The sequence below is a fragment of the Microcebus murinus genome, chromosome 12 (assembly GCF_040939455.1).
Source record: "Microcebus murinus isolate Inina chromosome 12, M.murinus_Inina_mat1.0, whole genome shotgun sequence".
NCBI classification, from domain to species: domain Eukaryota; kingdom Metazoa; phylum Chordata; class Mammalia; order Primates; family Cheirogaleidae; genus Microcebus; species Microcebus murinus.
The window spans coordinates 70672365-70694963 of record NC_134115.1 but is presented as its reverse complement, the minus strand read 5'-3'; the positions used below and the strand labels follow the sequence as shown (position 1 = coordinate 70694963).

Here is a 22599-nt window from a genome sequence, read left to right as displayed (position 1 = left end):
GCCTCGCGGCGGCGGCGGCGGCAGGGACACGATGGACGATGGCGGCGGTGGCCCTGCCGAGGCGCCCGGCTCCCGGGGCTCCCCCGGGCAGGCGCCACGGGTCCCGCGCGCGGTCGGGCAGGGTGGCGGCGGCGGCGGAGAGACCCCGCGGACGGCGGCGCTGGCGCTGCGCTTCGACAAGCCCATCAAGCAGGCCTTCTACAACACGGGGGCCGTGCTGTTCGTGTGCCTGTGCTGCGGCGCCGCCGTGCTAGTCTACTTCATCCTGGAGGCCTTCCTGCGGCCGCTGCTGTGGGCCGTGCTGTGCGGCACCTTCCTGCATCCTTTCAAGAGCTCGCTGACGCGCCTGGGCCGCCACTGGCTGCGGCGGCTGCACCGCGCGCACACGCCCATCTTGCTGGCCGCGCTGCTGCTGCCTCTCTGCTTCGTCGACTACGGCGTCGAGGCCCTGGGCGAGCAGGTGCTGCGCCGCCGCCGCCTGCTCCTGCTGCTCGGCGCCGGGGGCCCGCTCCTCTACGGCCTCTACTGCCTCGGCAGCTACCTGGGCGTGCAGGTGCTGCTGGCGTACGCCGGCGCGCTCATCTGCCGCGGGCTGGACTACTTCAGCAGCCTGTGGGTGAGTGAGCGGCGGCCCGGGCCCTCGTGGGCCTGGCGGGCACGCCCTACCCTTCCTAAATCTCCAGTGTGCCAGGGTGCAATACTGCAGCCCCTCCTTGCCGTGCCGGAGCGACCAAAGGGCCACACCTGTGCTGCAGTGAATGTCCGTCTCCGCCTTCCTTCCCACATCTGAGGGATTTGGTGCTAAGTCTTACAAAGAGTGTGATTTGAAACAGCCCTCGTTGCTTCCCGCCCCCATCCTAATAGGCCCTCTTAAGGGGTCAGGGCCCCCGATTAAGAATCACTATTCCACTTTGCAGGAAGAGCCCCAGAGCGTGGCAGGGGGGCTTGGTTTTACTCCTGGCTTGAGAGGGAGAGGGTGCTCCTGTCACCCTGTGTTCTGCACATTGGGATGTCCGCTGAAAGGGACCTTAGAGATTCTAGCCCAACTTGTATCCGTCCTACAGATAGTAGAGGTGACATCTTACCAGGCTAGGGCCAATGAGGGACAAAGAGGGCACTGGGTGACTCAAATTTCTCAAGTCCTAAAACAAAGCTTTCTTCACAGGCTGGTACTGCCTCTCAGGTGATTTCAGTATAGTTTGTGCAAGGCGCCAAGCCGCCTGCTCTTCCTCCCCTCCCTCTCCTTCTTGGGAACTACTTTTTTTGGGCAGGGACTGATGTTCCTCGGCATGTCTCCTCCCCGCCTGGATGACAGCAGCCAGCTGGGCGAAGAGGTGGATTTGTGATGCCTGTATCACCCTGGGCTTACTGTTAGAAAATCAGGGAGCTTTAGAATTATAAGGGATTTCAAAGATAATCTAGTGACACAATTCCTAACTCAGACTATATTTTAGACCAGTCAATTATCTGCATATTTAACTGGGATTGTTAAAACAAGTGGATATTTAGTGCATAAGAATGCTAATTGAATAATAGTATCATTTAAAAATAATTTGATTCACCACTTTTGTTAGTGAAATAAAGTTCATTGTTTCAAGTTGCTACTTAAGTCCCCTTATCTCTGAAGCCGGAGGTTATTGGTGCAGTGATGATTGATCCTGGAACTCCAGTTTTCTCTGGTTCTATCAGTACTACTGCTCGGTTCGAGTTAACAGTTGATGGAGGATGTGTTAGCTACTGGGCTTTGTGAGGGATTTAAAAAAGGAGTAAGATGCAGGCCCTCTCTTCACGGTGCATATAATTCTGTATGAGTATATTCTAATGGGGATGACAGACACACAGATAAATGTTCATTTTCCACCAGTTATGGGCCACATGCCCAGAGAATGTGATTGTCCCAAAGTCACACATCTCATGAACAAATCTGTTTATGGAGGCCCAGTTCAGTGCTCTTTGTCCTTTACCTTGTAGTTTCACAATTCAGTTAAATGAATCGAATGCTTTTTTTTACAGAAGGCAGAGTGCTATGTGCTGTTAAGAAATACAAACTTGATCTTATCCTCAAGAAATTCAGTCTTGTCAGACGCATTTATAGATTCTGCTGACATTCTTGACTGTTGATACCACCCAACTAGCATATCCTTCAAACTGTAGGAAATTAGAAAAGAAAGGCCTACCACCTATGAATATTTGAATATCTTTTTACCAAAGATAAACCCTCTTTGTGGTTTACTTGTATGGGTTGTGGATAAGGGGAAGAGAGGTAAGGCCAAGATTGATTCGACTGAGGGGAGAAAGGGCAAGCCAATTAATAAATTTAAAAAGGCTTGAAACTTAACTGTTTGGCTAAAGCGTTGGGAGCAATAGAGGAGAGAGGGTTAAAAAAAAAAACCTGTTATAAAAGAGACAATATAAAAGAGACAATACGGGTTATTTAGAAGTGAGTAGGGAGTGGTAGAAGGGCTAAATCTGAAAGACTAGAGCATCCAGGTGGATTTGAATTTGAGAGAAACGGCTTGGAGTTGCATTTTGCAGCACTTAGAACTGGGTCTGCTTTGTTGGTTGGGGGTGAGGTGTACCTGGGAAGTAGAGCTAGGAAGTCCTCTGTTCTCAGGCAAAAGTGCTGATTAAGGCCCGACATGAAGTGAAAGCAGGTCATATGACTGGGAAGGGGGCCCACTCTGTAACTTGTCATAGTTAACAGCAGTTTGGTTTTTTGAGCCCAAGCAAGGGTGCCTGTTATAGAACAGTGATCTTTATGCTTTCTAGACAACTTGTACATATGAGCCTGTGCTGAAGAGTGATATAGATGAGAGAGGCAGAGAGAAAAGTTACATTTAAGTCAATCCCACCACCAATTTTTTTTTTTTTTTTTTTTGAGACAGTCTGTCACTAGGCTGCCTGGCCTGGAGTGCAGTGTTGTAATCATAGCTCACTGCAACCTTGAACTACTAGGCTCAGGCGATCCTCTTGCCTCAGCTTCCTGAGTTGCTGGGACTATAGGCACGTGCCACCATGCCCAGCTAGTTTTTTAATTTTTTGTAGAGACAGGGTCTCACTGTTGCCCAGGCTGGTCTCATATTTGTGATTTCAAGTGATCCTCCAGCCTCAGCCTCCCAAAGTGCCAATTCACATTTTGATGAACTGATAATTCATGCATTTAAGATCCTACTTTCGAGCATCTGCACTTAGCACTGGATTAGATTCTTTCATGGGTGTTGTTTTGGTCTCACAACAATCGCATGAGGTAGTTGGGTAGGATTTCTTATATGGGAAAACTAATTTAGAGATTAATTTGTTCATGGTGTTAGGAAATGGCATTCAGTAGACCTACTAGCAGGTGAAGTCCTGCTGTCATCAAAACTCTTCATAGTGGCTAACCTTCAGTAAGAATTTTTAAAAGTTTTCCCCAATACATTGTGTTTAGTTTTTTTTTTTTTTTTTTTTTTAATATAAATTGATTCTAGTTACTAGGAAAAAACAGAAGACTATCAGGAGTAGACTAACCACAGATGTTCCCCCAAAGACCCCTGGAACCCAGTCATCTAGAAACTTTAGTCCTCTTTGCTTTCTTCTGTTTTATCCTTATATCTATGCAGTTTTCCCAGGTCCTGTCCAGTTTTCCTTTGTAGTATCCTCAGTACCTGTGTTTTTCTTTGTCACCAGTTTATCCTAGTTCAGTTCCTCTTCACCTCACTTTTAGATTACTTCATTGTCCTCCTAACACTCCATCCTGCTTATGAGTGAAATACTAATCATTTATGGTATGAGTAATTCTTTTCCAACATTTTTAAATATATTAGAATATTGCACTGACTTAGTGACTTCAGAACACTTAAAAATCATCTGTTGCACAAGCTCACATGTGACTCATGCCTTGGCATCTCCCTGTGGCGTAGAGTTGTGCAAGATAAATCTGAAAAGCTAATGGCCTGCCCTGCTCCACCAGCTTTCTCTACTGGGAGTGATCTGATCTTCCTGTCCCTGTTAGTTTAGACTTGTTAAAAAAAATTTGAAGACCATTTACAATTTGTGCAGAGGATTTGTTTTCTCCTTGGTCTCTGATCCCATTGTTTTCATCTAATATTATAAAGAAGCATTAGGTGGAAAGAACAGTGGCTGACGAATCAAAAGACCTTAAGTTCTAAACTCACATCTTCTGGTAACTTCTTTTGTGACTTTGGACAGACCAGGGTGGAACTCTGGGCCACACAAACCAAGTTGTGTGAAGTGAGGGGTTGGCTTGGATAATTTCTAAGATTCCTCGATGTTCTGTTTCATAGGCTACAGGAGGCTTCTGGAAGTGCACATTAGTCAGCCATTCGCTGCTGACTCCATTCCACTTCTAAACTGATTTCTACTTTTGTTTCTGCTTGCCTGGCAACAGTGAAGAGGAAAGTTTCCAATCCTTATTTCTTTTTTAGTTAAAGACTTTGATTATAAAAGTTCTCGACTCTAAGTTGCCATATAATGAAGAGAACGGTTTTCAAATTAGAATTAAACTGTTTTAAAGGAGAATGAAGTACCTGAAACAGTTATTGAGTGGGGCCATGATTAGGGCTATGGCTCCATAACTTGAGAGGGAGTCTGTTGTTTTATTCTCTCTGAAGAAGGCTTAGAAAACTATTTTGCAAAAATGTGTAGCAAAAGCAAGCCAAGTTGTTTTTTCAGTGAATGCCCAGATGACAATAAATAAAACAGTCTAAAATGTGGAGTCTTTACTTAACGTTTTATGCATTTAATATTATTTAACCAGAAAATTATATGTGGGTAATCATGTCAGATGAAAGGAAAATGTGATTGTCTATTAGATCCCTTTACTTGCAGTGCTAAATAAATGTTGCCAAATTTTATGCAGTCTTATGTGGTGTCTAGCACATTGGTGCTTTAAAATGACTATGAAATATATATTTTGAAAAAGAATACATTGTTTTGAAGAATATAAATTTGGGAAAGTAGGTCTTCTCATCTATAACTGTGGCTCATTGATTTATGCCTGGAAGAAAACTCACACTTAAACAGGTTTGTTCAGTGGCCAAATATGTGTAAAATTGACTTTTTAATTTTAGGCTTCTGCATTAATGAAGGCTTAAGGATAAGAAACTCTTAAGGGGTCTTAGACTAGAAATTATGTATGAAGTGTGAATGTACAAATCCTTATTTTCACTAAGTTATTTTAAAGAATAGTGATTTTAAAAAGTTGACTCAAGTAAAATATGCTTGCTATATAAAAAAACAACTTAAGCAACACAGTAGTTTATATGGTAAAAGTGAATTGTCCATTTTTTCTGCCTTTATTCTCACTGTACAGATGTTACTATTGTTAACTATGTAGTCTTCTAAATTTATTACTGTGCCTGTGTGAACATATAAAGTATAGGATTTTTTAAATTTTGTTTTTTAAAACAAAGATGGGATAACATACATAATTCTGTAGTTTGTTCTCATTTATCGTCGTACTGTGGACATGTTGTTAGCACTTACAGAGCTTTCTTTTTAATACTGTTATATGCAAATTCTTTTTTTCCTGTAGATGCCTTTTAGAAAATATTTCTAACACATTTTCTTAGCTCTGTATTTGTATTAGAATACTCTGATAAACATTTTTGTTGTTGTTGTTGTTTTTTCTTTTGAGACAGAGTCTCACTTTGTTGCCCAGGCTAGAGTGAGTGCCGTGGCGTCAGCCTGACTCACAGCAACCTCAAATTTCTGGGCTCAACCAATCCTCCTGCCTCAGCCTCCTGAGTAGCTGGGACTACAGGCATGTGCCACCATGCCCGGCTAATTTTTTTTTATATATATTTTTAGTTGGTCAATTAATTTCTTTCTATTTTTGATAGAGACAGGGTCTTGCTCAGGATGGTTTCGAACTCCTGATCTGAAGCCATCTGCCCACCTTGGCCTCCCAGAGTGCTAGGATTACAGGCGTGAGACACCGCGCCCGGCCTGATAAACATTTTTAACCACTGGTAATTATATAATCATGATGGGTTTAATATAAACTCCAAATGGCCATACCTTTTGAACTTACTTATTACTTCATGAATCTTTTCTGAGAAAGCAGTTCAAAATAATGGAAAAAAAATCCATAAGCCGAAAGAAGCTTTTCTTGAAAGTTAAAAACATTTATTTTTCTATTTATAAGAATATTACATAACCTTAGGAGAAAATTCAGCAATTGTAAAAACTGTAAACAAATTATTCCTTAAATTGCAACCATCCAGAGATAATATTTTAAAGCCTTTTTTGATAAGACATGAGCCCAATGAAAAGAAAAAAAAACCTTTTTTGAGTACATTTTCACCATTATAAATTTACACATACATAAATTTATAGTGTTATTGAATATAGATATCATACCTGTGAAAGTCTGAATAATTATTCCATTTTTGAAGATACCTTTATTTAGCTAGTCCCCTATAAAATTACGTTTAGATTGTTTTCAGTCTTTTATATTGTAAACTGCAACAGTGAATATTTTTGTATCTGCACAGTGTGCTGTAAAACATTCCTAAAAGTGGAATTGGGAGTATATTTAAAAAGTGGTTAGTTTTAAACTGAAATGAGATAATCTGTGAGTTTCAGGTTTACTAGATGAAAATACATTCTTCTCTTTAGGCCATAAATTTTTCTTAAAAAATCTTAAGTATGCAGTTTCTCTCTCTCTGTAAGTGATACTAATTCCTTATAAGTACAGATAAGACTTCTTGGAGATTGGTTTAAAAAGAATTATAGACTTAAAATCTGAAGTCTAATCAGTTTATAGCTTACTAAGGGCAGACTTTCCTACTTTGTCATCTCTGGTTGATATTTTTAGTGATGATAGCTTGTTCTACATTTAGACAACTATAGTTTGCTACTGAACTGATATGTGTTGTTTCCTAATCCTCATGTATTAATTTTGCTCTCAGAACCACAGAATATTAAGTCTCATGCCTCTCCCTGTTGACATTTTTAATAACTATTCGAAGATAGCTATCAAATCTTGACATTTCTTTCTCTTTTCTAAGCTAAACTATTTCACCCCTGTTGCCTCCCAGCTATATCGATATCTCATTATGTTGTGATTTTCATTTCTTTTCCCAGACTGAATTTTGTTGTTCCTGTGGTTTGGTAGTGCAAAATTCATTGAAACAATCCCTTTCTCTGGTATGGATATTCTACTTTTATAAGTAAGGACTCATACCAACCATACTCTGACTCATACTGAAGTGGAAAGTAACTTAGAAGTCCTCCTCCCATTCCATACTTTTGCTGTTTAGTTTTGAATGAACCTAAAAGAAGAACTTTGCATTTCTCTCCATTAAATTTAATCTTATTTGAATTAGTCCATTATGGTTTCAAGACTTTCTGAGTCATTATAGGTCATCTCAATTTTTATTGACTACTCAGTTTTATGCAGTCTAGATTAGCATGATTAGCATGCCTCTAGTTTTTCATCCAAGTGACTGATTTAATGTTTAATAGGGTGAGACTGGGCCAGGTGCAATGGCTTGGGCCTGTAATCCTAGCACTCTGGGAGGTTGAGGTGGGAGGATCCCTTGAGTTCAGGAGTTCCAGACCAGCCTAAGCAAAAGCAAGATCCTGTCTCTACTAAAAATAAGAAAAATTAGCTGGGCGTGGTGGTGTGTGCTTGTAGTCTTAAGCTATTTGGGATGCTGAGGCTGGAGGATAGCTTGAGCCTAGGAGTTTGAGGTTGCTGTGAACTATGATGACACCACTGCACTCTAGCCTGGGCAACAGAGTAGAGACTCTGTCTCAACAAGAAAAAAAAGAAAAATAGGGTGAGGCTGATTGTTGCTGTGTGGCACACCACTGCAGACCATTTTTGATTTCAACAATTTGTAGTTGTCAAAATCAATTGTTTTTTATTTTCTTTTGTAAAAATTAGAGCGGCTTTTGCTTATCTTTATTTTTCTAGATCCATACTTTTTTCTCCTTATGGTTAAGAAAGTGCATTCTGGAGCCACATTCCTGGGTTCTAATCCTGGCTCTGTCATTTATTAGCTGTGTGACTTCAGGCAATCACTTCCCTGAAGTCTCAGTTTCTTTCATCTGTAAAATAGACATAATGATAGTATTTATTTTGTGGAATTATGAGGATTAAATGAATTTATATATATAAAGCATTGGAACAGGGCCTGGCACATAGTGTCATGTAAGTGTATTGTACTCAGATTTTGTTTGAGCTTTACAATCATAATTCAAATTCTCTGAATTCCCAGAGTTAATTTTTCTGAACCTGCAAGCCTGAACTTTTTTGAAGCAGCTGTAGTCTCACTTTCCATGTCCTCATGTATTTTTGGGCTTCAGAGCTCTTTAATATTTCATCTGATAAAGTTGCTTAAGACAAAAATTTTAATGTCCTTTTTGTTATAAAAGAATTAGTGTTCATTAAAGGCAATTTGGAAAGTACGGAAAAAAATAAAAGAACAAACAAAATCTTACCACCCAAATACAACTTCTTGGTACATTTTCTTTTCCCTCTACCATATAGTAGATGTAATTGCGTCATACATATTTTATGTATTTCACTTTTAACGTAATATGGTATTAGGAGTTTTTAAGCTATATAGGCTTTGTTTTTTAAGAAAATGATGTTAATGGTTGTATAACATGTTATTGTGTGAATCATCCATAGTTAATCATTTCCCAATTGTTGACCTTTTAGGTAATCACTTTTTCACTATTCTATTATAAATCTCACACTGATGAGCTTCTTTATATTTAAATTTTTTCAGAATTTATCTTTATTTAGTGAGGATAAAGTTTCTAAGCTGAATTCTCAGGTCAGAAGCTATAAACATTTTTAATACCTCAAAATTATTTTTATTGATAGATATGACCAAAATAATGTGAGGTTTTTTTCTATTGTAGTAATCTTATCAGTTCTTTTTTCTTGATGCTCTGAATTATAGCTTGAAGTTCCTTTTTGTCTTAATTTGGTTTGGTTTTTTTTTTGCAAGTTCACATCAAACTTGAATTTTATCTTCTTGGTCTTATTTTAAGTTCTTTGTGCTCAATTTGTTCTGGATTATGTATTCCTTCCATTTTTTGTAAATATCGTATTAAAATACAAGTTTCTGTGTAGGATACGCTGGTTTCTTTTGATGTTTCTTAAGTTCTGAAGTCATTTAGCTTTAGTGTTAGGGAGATATGAGGAGGGAACCCTGACCTATTCTTCTGTTTCCAAGTCTTGCTGCTCCTCTAGTAATATGTTTTCAGGCACATTTCTTCAACTGGTGCATTATAGCTCTGGATTAGGTTCTAAACATCTGTTACCTGGATTATTTCAGCAGGGTCACACTTAGGCTGGCTGCCTTTATAGCTTTAAAAAAATTTCTTTCATAATAATAAGCATATTTTAAAGGCTGGAGTAAAATCTTTTAACCTGACTTGTTTGGGAAAGCTTTCTTGATTTGGCTTTTCATTTCTTTTCTAAACATTAATTGGGAGAGAAACCTTTAGGAATTCCAAAAGGTTATGCTCTTAATTCTTATTAATTAATTAATTTCTTTTTTTTCTTGTAGCCCACTTGCCAAGTGAAGGCTCTTAATTTAAATCCATGGTTTATACATTGACTATCTTAAGTGTTTTTAAAATGGGTTTGTACTTTAGCATATCTTAAAACTATGTATTTTTTGTCAAATATTTACTATCACTGTATGTACTTCAAGTGCCTATTTATTTTAAAACTTAATTTATCTAAACAGGGAAGGAGAACCTCGTCGTGTTCCTTTTAGTACCACCAGCGTTCATCTTATCTGTGCTATGTCCAGAGTGCTCCTGCTATATAGATGCTTGCAAATTTTGTATAATTGTATGTTCATTTTCATGTGTATATATTTTACAGCTATGTCTATATTTCATTTATTTAAGATCTGGACATTGGTAGTTGGCTATGTGTTGACTGTTTTATTCAAGTGGAATGCAAGCACTGAACGCTACTTGAGAGCAGTTTCAATTCCTGTCTGGATTATATTGCTTTTTCATTTAGGTGGGTTCTTTCTTTTTTTAAAAAAAGTCTAGTTTAAGATCAGCAGAGGCTAACTGTGTGAATGAAAGTGAATTTTTTGTAGTGTTATATGTTGCATTTAAAATTTTTAAAAATAATCTATAGAAAATGTCACGCTTTAATCTTTCATTAATCATTGGTGAAATGATATGCTTTAAAATTGTATCTTTTAATTATTAATACATGTTCATTTTCAAAAAGGTCCTTTAAAAGTTAATATATCTTAAAAAGTAGAGCACACTTGGACTCTTATAGTCATTTCCGAGTGTCATACTTAGGGAAAGTGTAGATAAGCAGTCAAGGATGATAAGAGGTGCTCAAAATCATGTGTGAGAACCAGTTAAAGGAACTAGGGAAGATGTTTACTTAGGATAAGAGGAGGGAACGGGCACGCTAGGGGTGGAGAGGAGGTGAAGGTAAAGAGGACATAAAATGTGAAAGCCTGTTTCTGATGTTTGAAGGGCTGTCCTGTGAAAGAGTGGTTTAAGCAGATCTCTGTAATCATGAGGGAGAGATGTCAGAGTGATGAGTAGCTTCAGAGAGACAAAGCTCTGCTCAATATAAGGATGATCCATGTCAGAGCTGCTTGGAGTAATGAGTTCCCTGTTATGTGAAAGCATTCACTGGTAGCTGGTTGGCTGCTAGCATGTTGCTGAGTGATTTTTCAGCATGGTACATGTGGTTAAGACTCTTTCAAGTCTGAGTCAATGGAAGCTTTAAGTTCTAATTTAAAAACAAAATCCAGCAACCCAGAGCAGTAGATAGCCTATTTAAAGTAGTTTTTAGAGCTACTTATTAAAAATAAAAAACTGTTATGCCCATGCTTAGAGTCTGATGTCAAAGCATCATTTTCTAGCTCTGTCTAGTTGGGATGCTGGATTTTATCTGCAAGATCCCCTGCTGGGTCATATGAATCATTTCAAATTTGGGGAAGGCAGAGGAGGGAGGCAGGCAGGTATGTCTGTGAGGCTCTAGATGGTCTCAGGGAAATGCGGGTGATTTTGTGTAAAGACCTGCTCCGTGGTGACTTGTTAACACTTGTACACTGTATACTGAGGAGGAGACAGTGAAGCTTTTGCTGTGCTCCTTTGGGCCATTCTGCCCTTTCTTGAGAGAGTTCACACCTGATGGTCTTTTCAGGAAATCAAGTCAGGCTTCATGACTTTAGGATCTATGCCCGATTCTGGTTATTCTGGGGTCAAGTAGTTGGTTTGAGTTTGGGATGGTCTTAAATCCTGGATATGAGCTAGAACGGCCTCCATTCCTCAGACGATATGAGCACTGTAAACGTAGGCTGCCACATACTGACCTCTCCCATTTGAGCAAGGGTGAACTTACTTTGAGAAACCCTGAATGGAAGTTTAATCTGTCTCAGGCTTTTTAAAAAAGTTTCCCTGTGAAATAATGGTGTAATTAACAGATATACCAGATTGTTCTGTCAGTCTACAAAACTCAGTCATCTAAAAACATGTACTAGGTTTTTATTTTGCTAAACATGTTAATTCTTAATTTGCAGCATCCCTGGCTGGCTCATGGAGAATTCCAGTATTCCTGGTTATTGTTTTTTTGATGTCGGTGGGCACCCTCTATGAAAAACAGAATGGAAAAGAATCTTCTGGTAAGAAACAGGACATTCTTTTTAATATTACTCTTTGAAATATTTTGGAGATTAGCTTTATAAAAGATGCTGTGTTGAAACAGCTTTGAATCTATTTTAAAACCTGTGGTGGTTTCTGAACAGAAAATAAGTTTGTTTAAAATATTTTAGGTTGTTAGACCATGCTCTGTTTTTTGTATTTTTTTAAAATTGAGGTATAATTCATACAACGTAAAATTAACCATTAACCATTTGAAAGTGACATCTGGTATTCTCACAGTGTTATGCATCCATCACCTCTGTTAAGTTGTAAGACATTTTCATCACCCCCAAAGGAAACCCTGTGTATGTATCAGCACTTCCTTTCTTTTTATGGCTGAATAATATTCCATTGTAAGAATATTCCACATTTTGTTTATCTGTTCATCAGTTGATGGATGTTTGGGTTGTTTCCACTTTTTGACTATTGTGAATAGTGCTGCTGTGAACATTTATGTACAACTATTTGTTTAAATACCTGTTTTCAATTCTTTAGGATGTTTACCTAGGAGTGGAATTACAGGGTGGATCATCTGGTAATTCTGCATTTAACTTTTTGAGGAACTGCCAGACTGTTTGCCACAGCAGCTATACCATTTTACATTCCCACCGCTAGCAACGTAGGAGGATTTTATTTTCCCTGTATCCTTGCCAACACCTATTATTTTCCATTTTTTGATAATGGCCAATCTAGTGGGTATGAAGTGATATCTTGTGGTTTTGATTTGCATTTTCCTAGCAACTAATGCTGTGGAGCATCATTTCATGTGCTTATTGGCCATTTGTTTATTAAAAGGATTTGGCCGGGCGTGGTGGCTCACGCCTGTAATCCTAGCTCTCTGGGAGGCCGAGGCGGGTGGATCATTTGAGTTCAGGAGTTTGAAACCAACCTGAGCAAGAGCAAGACCCCGTCTCTACTATAAATAGAAAGAAATTAATTGGCCAACTAATATATATAGAAGAAATGAGCCGGGCATGGTGGCACATGCCTGTAGTCCCAGCTACTCGGGAGGCTGAGGCAGCAGGATTGCTTGAGCCCAGGAGTTTGAGGTTGCTGTGAGCTAGGCTGACGCCACGGCACTCACTCTAGCCTGGGCAACAAAGTGAGACTCTGTCTCAAAAAAAAAAAAAAAAAAAAAAAAAAAGGATTTGTTCTGTATACTTTGGATTCAGTCAAAAGGCCATACTCAAGGATCCAGGTGGCCACATGTACCTTGAGGCTGCAGGTTCCCCTCCCCTTTGCATGTGGATATCCAACTCCTGCAGCACCATTTGTTGAAGAGACTTTCCTTTTTCCATTGAATGGTCATGACACCCTTGTCAAAAATCAATTGACCATAGATGTATGGGTTTATTTCTGGACTTTCTATTCTGCTGATCTGTATGTATATCTTTATGCCATAGACCACATTTTTTTGATTATTGTAGTTTGTAGTTTTGAAATTGAGAAGTGTGAGTTTATCTAACTTGAATCTTTTCAAGATTGTTTTGGCTATTTGGGGGTCCCTTGCATTTCCACATGAATTTTACAATCAGCTTTTTTTTGAGACAGAGTCTTAACTCTGTCGCCTAGGCTAGAGTGCCGTGGCATCAGCCTCGTTCACAGTAATCTGAAACTCCTGGGCGCAAGCAATTCTTCTGGCTCAGGCATGCGCCACCATGCCCAGCTAATTTTTTCTATATATTTTTAGTTGTCCAATTAATTTCTTTCTATTTTTAGTAGAGACGGGGTCTCACTCTTGCTCAGGCTGGTTTTGAACTCCTGATCTTGAGCGATCTGCCCGCCTCAGCCTCCCAGAGTGCTAGGATTATAGGTGTGAGCCACCACGCCTGGACAGCTTTTTTATTTTTCCAAAAAAGGCTATTGGGATTTTGATAGGGATTTGATTGAGTCTGTAGATCACTTTGGGGAGTATTGCCATCTTTATAATATAACCCCCCAACCCAAAAGTTTCGTTTTCATGAGCATAGGATGCATTTCCATCTATTTACTTGCTCTTTAGTTTCCTTCAGCAGTGTTTTGTACTTTTTAGTGTATAAGTCTTATACCTCCCTGGTTTAATTTGTTCTTTATTCTTTTTAATGCTATTGTAAATGGTATTGTTTTGTTAATTTTCTTTTTGGGTGGTTTATTGCTAGCATATAGAAATATAACTAATATTTTTGTGTGTTGATCTTGTATCCTACTGGATTTGTTTATTAGCTTCAATAGTTTTTTGGTGGATTCATCAGGATTTGGTACATAAAAGGTCATGTCATCTGCAGTAGAGATAGTTTTATTTCTTTCTAATTTGGATGCCTATAGTTTATTTTTCTTGGCCTAATTGCTCTGGCTAAAACTTGCAGTACAGTGTTGAATATACCATGCACTTTTTTATTAAAGATGTTTGATATGTCCTGGCTGCAAGTGGTTTATATCGAGAAATAGTGTGCTAAAAGTATAGGTTGATGAGTTGTAAGTGGGGAGGATGTGAAGATATAGCAGTTTATTAGAATGGACCCTCCAGTTACCCAACCATGTGGAAGCAGCTGTTGCTAGAGAGATAAATCTGAACACACAGCTCCTGCAGTGCCCAGTGCTTTGCTCCTTGCTTCTTTCGGATGGCTGTACCTACACTAAAAGAAAAACTTAATTGTAGTAGGTTTTTACAAGAAAAAAGTTAGGCTGGGTGTGGTGGCTTATGCCCGTGATCCTAGTACTTTTGCAGGCTAAAGTGAGAGGATTGCTTGAGTTTGGGAGTTCAAGACCAGCTTGAGTAAGAATGAGACTCCTGTCTCTATAAAAAATAGAAAAAGTAGCTGTGTGTGGTGGTGCATGCCTGTAGTTCCAGCTACTTGGGAGGCTGAAGCAGGAGGATCACTTTAGCCCTGAAGGTTGCAGTGAGCTATGATGATGCCACAGCACTGTAGCTGGGGTGAGGGAACAAAGACTGTCTCTCTGAAAAAAAAAAAAACAGAAAAAAAATTTTTTTCTCAAATAATATCAGTTTGTTACAGTAAAGTTAGGAAATACAGAAGAAAAAAAGGAAGAAACTAAAAATCACTCAAAATTGCACATGCCCCACAGGTTATACCGAAATATTAATTAATGGTTTTTATGCCTTCAGACTTTTTAAAATACAAACTGGCTCATAGTGCATATTCTCTATTATAACCCACATTTTAAACTTATGTCATGAGCACCTTTCTATGTCAATGTATGTACTTCTACAATATTTTTAGCATCTTCATTTTACTCTAATCATGAGGCTATTGTGGCACTCTGGTATATTTTGTATACCTGCCTTATAAAAGTTTTTTTTTTAAATTAAATTGCTTTTTATTTTATTTAGTAAATAATGTCTGACTATTGTGAACTATCTCTTTATTCATAGATATGTTTAGAATTTTAAAATACTTGAAACAAACCTTAATTACGTATCTGACAGTAGAACATAGGGAAGATTTTATTTATATTTTGCTAAGTTTTCTTTGTTCAGCCTGTCATCCTGGTCATAATCTGTTAGAGTCTGTGGTTATGTATCAGACCAGTGGAAGTAAATTTTCTGTTTTGGCAACTGCTATAGAAAGCTTGGTGGTTTCCACTTATTTCTCTGGTTAGCTTTATCTCCTTTTTTTCCCCCTTTCCCCTAATGGTAAGTGATTCAGACAGCTCCACTTACACTTCAGAATAGGTTATTCTTGATCTAGAAGCCTTTTCTGGACTTCTAGTCTAAATAATCCTCATCATAAAATAAATCTTTTAAATGTTTTTTCTAAATTTCTGAATTTTGTTTTCCTCTTGCCCCTAGAACCTTGTTTCTTTTTTAAGAGTCAGAACGCAACACATCTGGTTCATAGTGGGACATGCCTTCCTTCTCTTTAATTTAGTCAGTTCCCTCCTGTAGATGTCACTATGATAAAAGTTAGGCACTGGCATGCTTCCATATACTACCCTGGCAATGTTTGTGTTAATTCCTTCCCTGTCATTTCCACTGTCCCAGTGTAGGACTTGCTTTTGTATTCCAGTCACTTCTGTGAGTATCTTTCTCTGTGTCTTCTGAGCTTTGAATCTTTTGTGCTGTAGAAGCTTCTATGATCTATGATTCACTAGACTCACAGAATAAGTCTTCCGGATTTCATAAGAATTCAAAGCATGAGTTTGTTTGGTTCTAGACCCAGAAAACTCTTCTTGGAGATTATTGCTGAATATGTTTCAGCAGTTTCTTCTGAACCCAGGGGCCTTACTCCATGGTTTTCTGTTAGACCTGGGGAGCTCTTACATGGTATTCCCTGGAAGCTCAAGATAATGTAGGGGATAAATGTTTAAGTGCCTATCATGGGCCAAGAACACATAAGTGCTTTTACAGGTGCTATCTTTTTAAATCCACAAACAAAACAGAAACCAAATAAATAAAACTTTGTAAAATACATAGTGTCTCCATTTTGCAGATACAGACATTTTATTCCAAAGGTTAACTGGCTTGCCCACAGTCACATTTGTGACTGGTGGAGCTAAGATTTAAAGCTAGGTCCTTGACCCTGAGTCCAGTGTTCTTTCCCTTCATCAGATGCTTTGGAAAAGCATCAGTCATCCTGAAAAAGTATTGACTACTGATCCCTGTAACACTCATCTGTAGCTGTCAGCTCCTTCAGTTTTCCATGTTGGCCCCGTTGACTTAACACAACTATAGGACGTAGCTTGTCTGCCCCCTAGATCCCAGAAATCTCACTCAGTAGAAACCTGGTGTTGTGGTCCATTTTGTGCTTCTATAACAGAATGCCACAGACTGGGTAATTTATAATAAATAGAAATTTATTGGCTCACAGTTCTGGAGGCTTGGAAGTCTAATATCAAGGTATTGTCATCTGGTCAGGGCCTTCTTTCTGTGTCATCACACGGTGGAAGGTGAGAGAGAGAGCAAGAAGGGTCTGAGCTTACCTTTTTATAAATGGCATTAATTTCACCAGTGAGGGCAGAACCCTCATGGCCTAATCACCTCTTAAAGGTCCTCCTTCTTAATACTGTGACAATGACAATTAAATTTCAACCTGAGTTTTGGCGAGGACAAACATTCAGACCATAGCACCTGAAATCTAGCTTAGGTGTGTTCCCTTGGCCTGTGAAAAAAGAACACCAGCGTTATTGTTATCTCCTATGGACGAGGCCCTGTTAGACTCTTTAAACATGCTATTAATATCTTAATTTTTTTTAGCAATCTAGTGAGATTGATATTATTCTTATTTTACAGATGAAGAAACTTAGGTTCAGAGAGCTATTTTCTCTGACTATGAGAAATTTCTTTAAAAATTAGGGAAACAAACATCTGATTTACTTTTAAATCGGGACACCCAACCTGAGAAGTACAGCAAGTACAGCTGAGTCCTTTTCCCCCTGATATTGGTAATTGTTTATAAATTATCATAAATATCTTTGCAGGGAAGGTCTGGTAGTTGCTTTTGTTGTTTTGAGATAGCATGCAATATGAATGAACAAGTTTGGTCCAGTTAAGCCCAAACTGGAAAAAGAAAAGGAGCAAACTAAATCTTTTACTGCTCATCTTCCACTCTCCAATTCTGATACTGTTGGTTAAACAGGCCTAAAAAAGCTTCTTCCCTGTCCAGGCTCTCGTGAAGTGATTCTAGAAGCCATCAAGAGGGAGATGCATTTTCCACATTAGTAATGGAAACAGAAGCCTTCTTCAAAGGGAGCGTTGCAAGCTGGGGAGGTTTTATTTGGTATGCAGTGTCTCCTTCCAGTAAGAATCTTTGGTTGTATTTCTGGCAACGGCCGCTGTCCCTGTGTAAAAGAATGAAGTAGATTAAAAAGCATCTCCTTATTTAGACTGGTTTCAAAATATATTTACCTATGATTATTAAAAAAGTTAGTCACCCCATAGTTGAGTTGTTGGTATGAACAGATATTATCTGACCTTGTAATCTGTTTCTTATGTGCCAGACTCTGAGTTTCTGTCCCCTGGTGCTAGGCTGCTAATGTCAGTGACCTGCTTGTGTGGACTTATGTAGATCCCTCGTTATTTGGGCCTTCACCTAATACTGGCCCTGGTCCTAGGTATCTTGATACTTGAAACCTTGGATGGTCTTTCTTTTCTTTTTTAGTACTTGAGTCCCAAGATTATGTTCCCTTACTTATATGCCTATTTTTAGCTGTGGCTTTTTATCTAATAACAGGACTTTGCCAGGATTCCCAGTCCTGGCATTCTTTTGTTAAGTTTGTCATTTCCCTGCCTGGACCCTTGAGGTTTTTGAAGTGCTGAAGTATATCCTAAAGACAGAAGTCATTAAAAGGCATATCTGTTTGATAAGAGCAGTTGCCAAATCTTGTATCTATAGTTTTCAAATATTCTTTGTTGATTTTCTGTGTGTGCTGTTCGTTTCATACTTTTCTGAAGTTTAAGGCACTCTAAAAATTTGCTGAATCATTTGTGTATTAACTAGAATGATGCTGCATAGTTTTTGTTGATGCAGCTAAGATTTATTGAGTACTACACATTTTAGCGACATCAGCAAGTTGGAGAGTTAGTCTTTACACCACAATTTTGAAGATTTAATTTATTGGTTTTAGCTTTTTCTCAAGTCTTTCAGTGCCTACTCTCTGTGCAAGACATTTTACTTAGCTCTGTGGCGAGGTCTATAAATGTCTACTAAGGGGGATATGATTTAGGGAAATGATTGTAACACAAAGGGCATGAGAGGTACAGAGAAATACTATAGCAGTGTTAGTGGCTTATGCTTATAGTTTATACTATCAAAGCCCATAGATTGATATAGAGAATTGATGTAGCTAACATTTAAGTGCTTCCTACATACCTAAACATTTTTTATATGTATTGTTTCACTTTATTCTCACATGAGATAGAATTTATATAAGATTCATTTTAAACATGAGGAGACTGATGTTAAGTAACTTGCCCATGGTCATCCAAGAAATAAGGAATGGACCTGGGATTTGGACCTGGGCAGTCTTCTTTCTTCATTTGTGCTTCCAGTCATGAATTGTGCCTAGTAAACATGAGACCTTCCATTCTCTGGTCCATCTCTGTCTGCATACTTGTTCTTCTCCACTCTTCTCATTGTACCCTATGTTTTGGCCTTATTGAACTTAGAGTTCTTTGAAGAAGATACTCTGCATTTCTTGCCTTTGTGTCTTTACATCTGCTTTTTTTTTGTCCTCCTGGAACACATTGCTACCCTGAGTTCTAAGAAACCAGTGCCTTTGGAAGTTTCTCCCCAGGATAGACTTTTGTCATCTTTATCTGGCTAACTTTTTAAATGGATTTAAAGGATGGCATCTTTTAACATTTTTGTTAGATAGCTCCCTGGGAAACCCTTCCCAGACTTCTCAGCATGGATTTGGTTTCTATCCTCTGTGCACCCCAAACATTCTATGCTTACTTTACATTAGCTCTTAACATACTGAATTATAGCTGGTTAAGTATTAGAACTTAAGGACAGGGTCTTGGTCTCTTGTTTCAGCGTATAGCGTAGTCACCTATTTGGCAAACAAATGCTTAGTAGGCATTTAGAAATATAAGTTAAAATGCAGCTAAACTGAAAGTCCATATTTGAGGAGCTGTGCAATGGTCTTGTTATTTTGGAGTTATTTAAAAACTCTCAAGGGTCTTAACTTCACAGTTTCTCAAAGGTGAGTCACCACTTAGTTAAATTGTGAAGAGGTTAGTTTAGTAATTCAGGACCCCCTGCTTAGTTTTTAATCTTATGTAAGAGAGAATATTTATTTATTCGTGACATCCTAGTGTTGACTGCTTTGACTTGAAGGTTTTTTCCCCCCTTTTCTGCTGTGCCAGGCTATTAGGTGCACTCAAACTGAGTGGGGCCTAAGAGTTCTTTCCTGGATGTACTTATGTGAAGCTAAGTGCTATCCTGTTTCTGGAAAAAAAAAAAATGTCTAGGATCTTTATGCTGTTCCCCTGCATGTTATCTATCTATTCATAATCTGGAAACTTGGCTGCCTTCATCTCTTTGTTTCCCTTTATCAGTACATCCCCAAGTGTGGTCCAGTGTAACTCCTCTGAGTCTCTTAAATCCAGCCACTTTTCCCCATCTCCCCTGTTACTGCAGTAGGCCATGCTGTCATGTCTTGCCTGTAGTACTACAGTAACTTATTTCCCTGCACTCACTCTTGGTCCCCTTTATTCTGATCTCCAGACAAGCAAGAGTGATCTTTTCATATCTCAAAACTGATCATTTATTTACACAGCAGGGAGGGGTGAGAGGCAGGTGTACGTGGTTTTAAAAGGTCTACAATGAGGGATCCTTGCAGTGATGAAACTGTTCTGTGTCTTGTATCTGTGCCCATCTCCTGATACTGTACTACAGTTTTGCAAATGTTACCATTGGAGGAAACTGAGTAAAGGGTACACGAGATTATTTCTTACAACTGTATGTGAATCTACATTTATCTTAATAAAGTTTCAGTTAAAAAAAAGATTACTATCCTATTTAAAACTCTTCAGTGCTTTTCTATTCCTCTTAGTATAAAGACTGACATCCTTAATATGGTCTTTTGTGACCTGTATTGTGTGGCTTGCCTTTCTAGCCTTATTTATTTGATGCCAGTTTCTTACTAGCTGTCTGTGTTCCAGACACACTGACCTTCTTTCACTACCTTTTAACATGCTGAGTTCTTCACACAGCCTGCCTTCTTGCTTCCTTCTGCCCAGCGTGTTATTTTTTACATTTCTTTGGTTAATTCCTTGTCATTCTTGATATATCAACTCCATTTTCATTTCTTAGGAGAAGCCTTTCCTGATTCTTTAGAGTAAGTTAGATTTCTTCTGTTAGTAGCTCACAAAATACCCAGGAGTTTTCCTTTATAGCTGTCATAATTTGTACATGTACATTTATTTATGTAGTTCTTTAATTCATATCTGTCTCTTCCATTAGACTCCGAGGGGCAGGGGCAGTATCGTTGTCCCCAGTGCACAGTGCAGTGAGTAGTGAGTATACATGCAAGACACTGTCTTTCTCAGCCCTTGCTGTCTTACTGGCGTCTCACAAGCACCTTAGATACATAGGCCAGGAGAATAAGGTCCTGACCCAGGTAGCTAACTTAGGCTTTCTTCCCAGACCATGAGTTTGAATTTCTTTCATATTGAGAGATATGATGATGATATATCTAAAGATAAACTTCTTTCAGGTCATAGGGGCATTGTTAGAGGAGGGATAGGGTATGATTGAGCAAGGCGAGTGCTGTTGATACTGATGGCTGAATTTACCAAAGAGCCACTTCAGGCTCTGGCTTGCTTCTTTCTGGGAGATGGCCAGCCTTGCATTTTTTGGGTATGTGGAGTTAATTTGGAGTAGAATTTCATTGGCTTTCTGAAGTGTCATGGCTCTTTTCATTGGCTTTCCAGAATTCTGTGTTGTCACACTGAGTATTGGCCTACCAAAAGTCAGGTTCCAACTTTTGAGTGTGGATGTATGATTTGGAATGGCTGGTGTTCCTAGTTGTGGACAAGCGAATCCACTCTGGCTGGTTTAAATATTAAGTGGTATCGGTTAGCATTTAGCATTTTTGCGTAGGCCAGGCAACTAAGCTTGGATCTGATACGGGCAGAAGCAATGCACCAGGAGAAATGCTCAGTGACACCAGAGGACGGTTTAGGCAGAAGGTCATGGCTGCTGCCACCTACCTTGAAATTAGAATCAGACAGCAGAACCTCTGGAGTTGCTGCAGAAAAACCATATGCCTCTGTGACTGTGTTTGACATGAGAGCTGTGTGCCTTCCAAATTACAGTGTATTACTTTTGACTTTAAAGTCTTGCACAGTCTTTCTATAATACTTGCTTAGTAGAAACTGCATCCCATGTGGTTAGCTGCAGGGGAGTCTAAGAAATACAGTCATTAGCTATTGTTCTAGTGTGCAAGAAAGTGTGCCAGAACTTGGTGTTGTATGAGCTAGTCTGCCTTGTGTGCCATAGCAGGTTAAAGGCTGATCTTTCCAGACAAAACTCGTTTGCCAATAAATGTTTTATTTGAATCTAGGGCAAAGGATCAAGCTTGGTACTACATATTAAGAACTTAACGTGGGAACATATAACATGATAGTCATGATGTTCCTTTAGATTTTCAAGTGGTAGATTTTGCCTTTGCTGAATTGTGTACTTTATAGATTTCTCTGGCTTTGCATAATACCCATACATTTGCATGTTCAAGCATATGTTTACATGTTCATTTGTGAAATATTATTTTTGAGAGCACCAAGTGTGGGCTTTCCTATGCTGTGCTGAGACCTAGTATTACAAAGTAGCCTCCCTGTGATCAGGGAGCTTACAGACTTGGTGTGGCAGTGTTTTTTAATGGAAGTGCGCCTTAAAACCATCTTGTAAAGTTAAAAAATATAAATGTACACCCCAGATTTCTATATGCAATACCTGAAGAACATGAAGTTCCCAAATGAGGCTGCATTTTAAGCAGACTTTCCCGTTGACTTTTAAGCATTCTTCCTTGGCAAAGCACCACTGAGTCCAGTCGGTCAGTAATAACCAGTTTATATTATCACTGTTGAAAATTTTGGACTATGTTTAAATTTCTAAGAGTTACTTCCTGCTTTGTTCATTTGCTTTAAAAAGTTTTTAAAAATGCACACTTATTTTACAGGGGCAGAGTTACCAGGGCAAGTTATTTCCATGGCAGCCTCTACTCTAGCAAACTTGGCCATCTCTATCACAGGGTATGAATCAAGCAGTGAAGACCAGTCCTCGACTCAGCCTGCAGGTGACTAATGTTAACAGTGACATTCAAGGTTATTCTGGAAAATGAATGTAAATAGATTATAGAATTGAGAAGGCCACTAGCATCACAGAATGCTACTTGCTCTTATCTTTCATTTTTCTCTCTGATTCCTATTTTTACACCTTTTTCTCTCTCATCTTTGTTCTCAGATATCACTTTTTTATATTTAATTATTTACCTCCTTAAGTT

General features: G+C 38.8%; 1 protein-coding gene across 5 annotated transcripts in view; it reads left to right on the top strand.

Moving 5' to 3' along the window:
• Positions 1-22599, top strand: part of TMEM245 (transmembrane protein 245) — a 95575-nt gene continuing 72976 nt past the window's right edge. For all 5 annotated transcript variants that reach the window (XR_001146717.2, XM_012736768.2, XM_012736767.2 and 2 more), the window contains exons 1-4: positions 1-616; positions 9880-9997; positions 11532-11633; positions 22276-22392. Coding sequence is in view for 4 of the 5 variants with exons in the window: in XM_012736768.2 (XP_012592222.1) it covers positions 32-616; positions 9880-9997; positions 11532-11633; positions 22276-22392 (922 nt within the window). In the remaining variant the exon portion in view is untranslated. The remainder of the gene's footprint in view (positions 617-9879; positions 9998-11531; positions 11634-22275; positions 22393-22599) is intronic.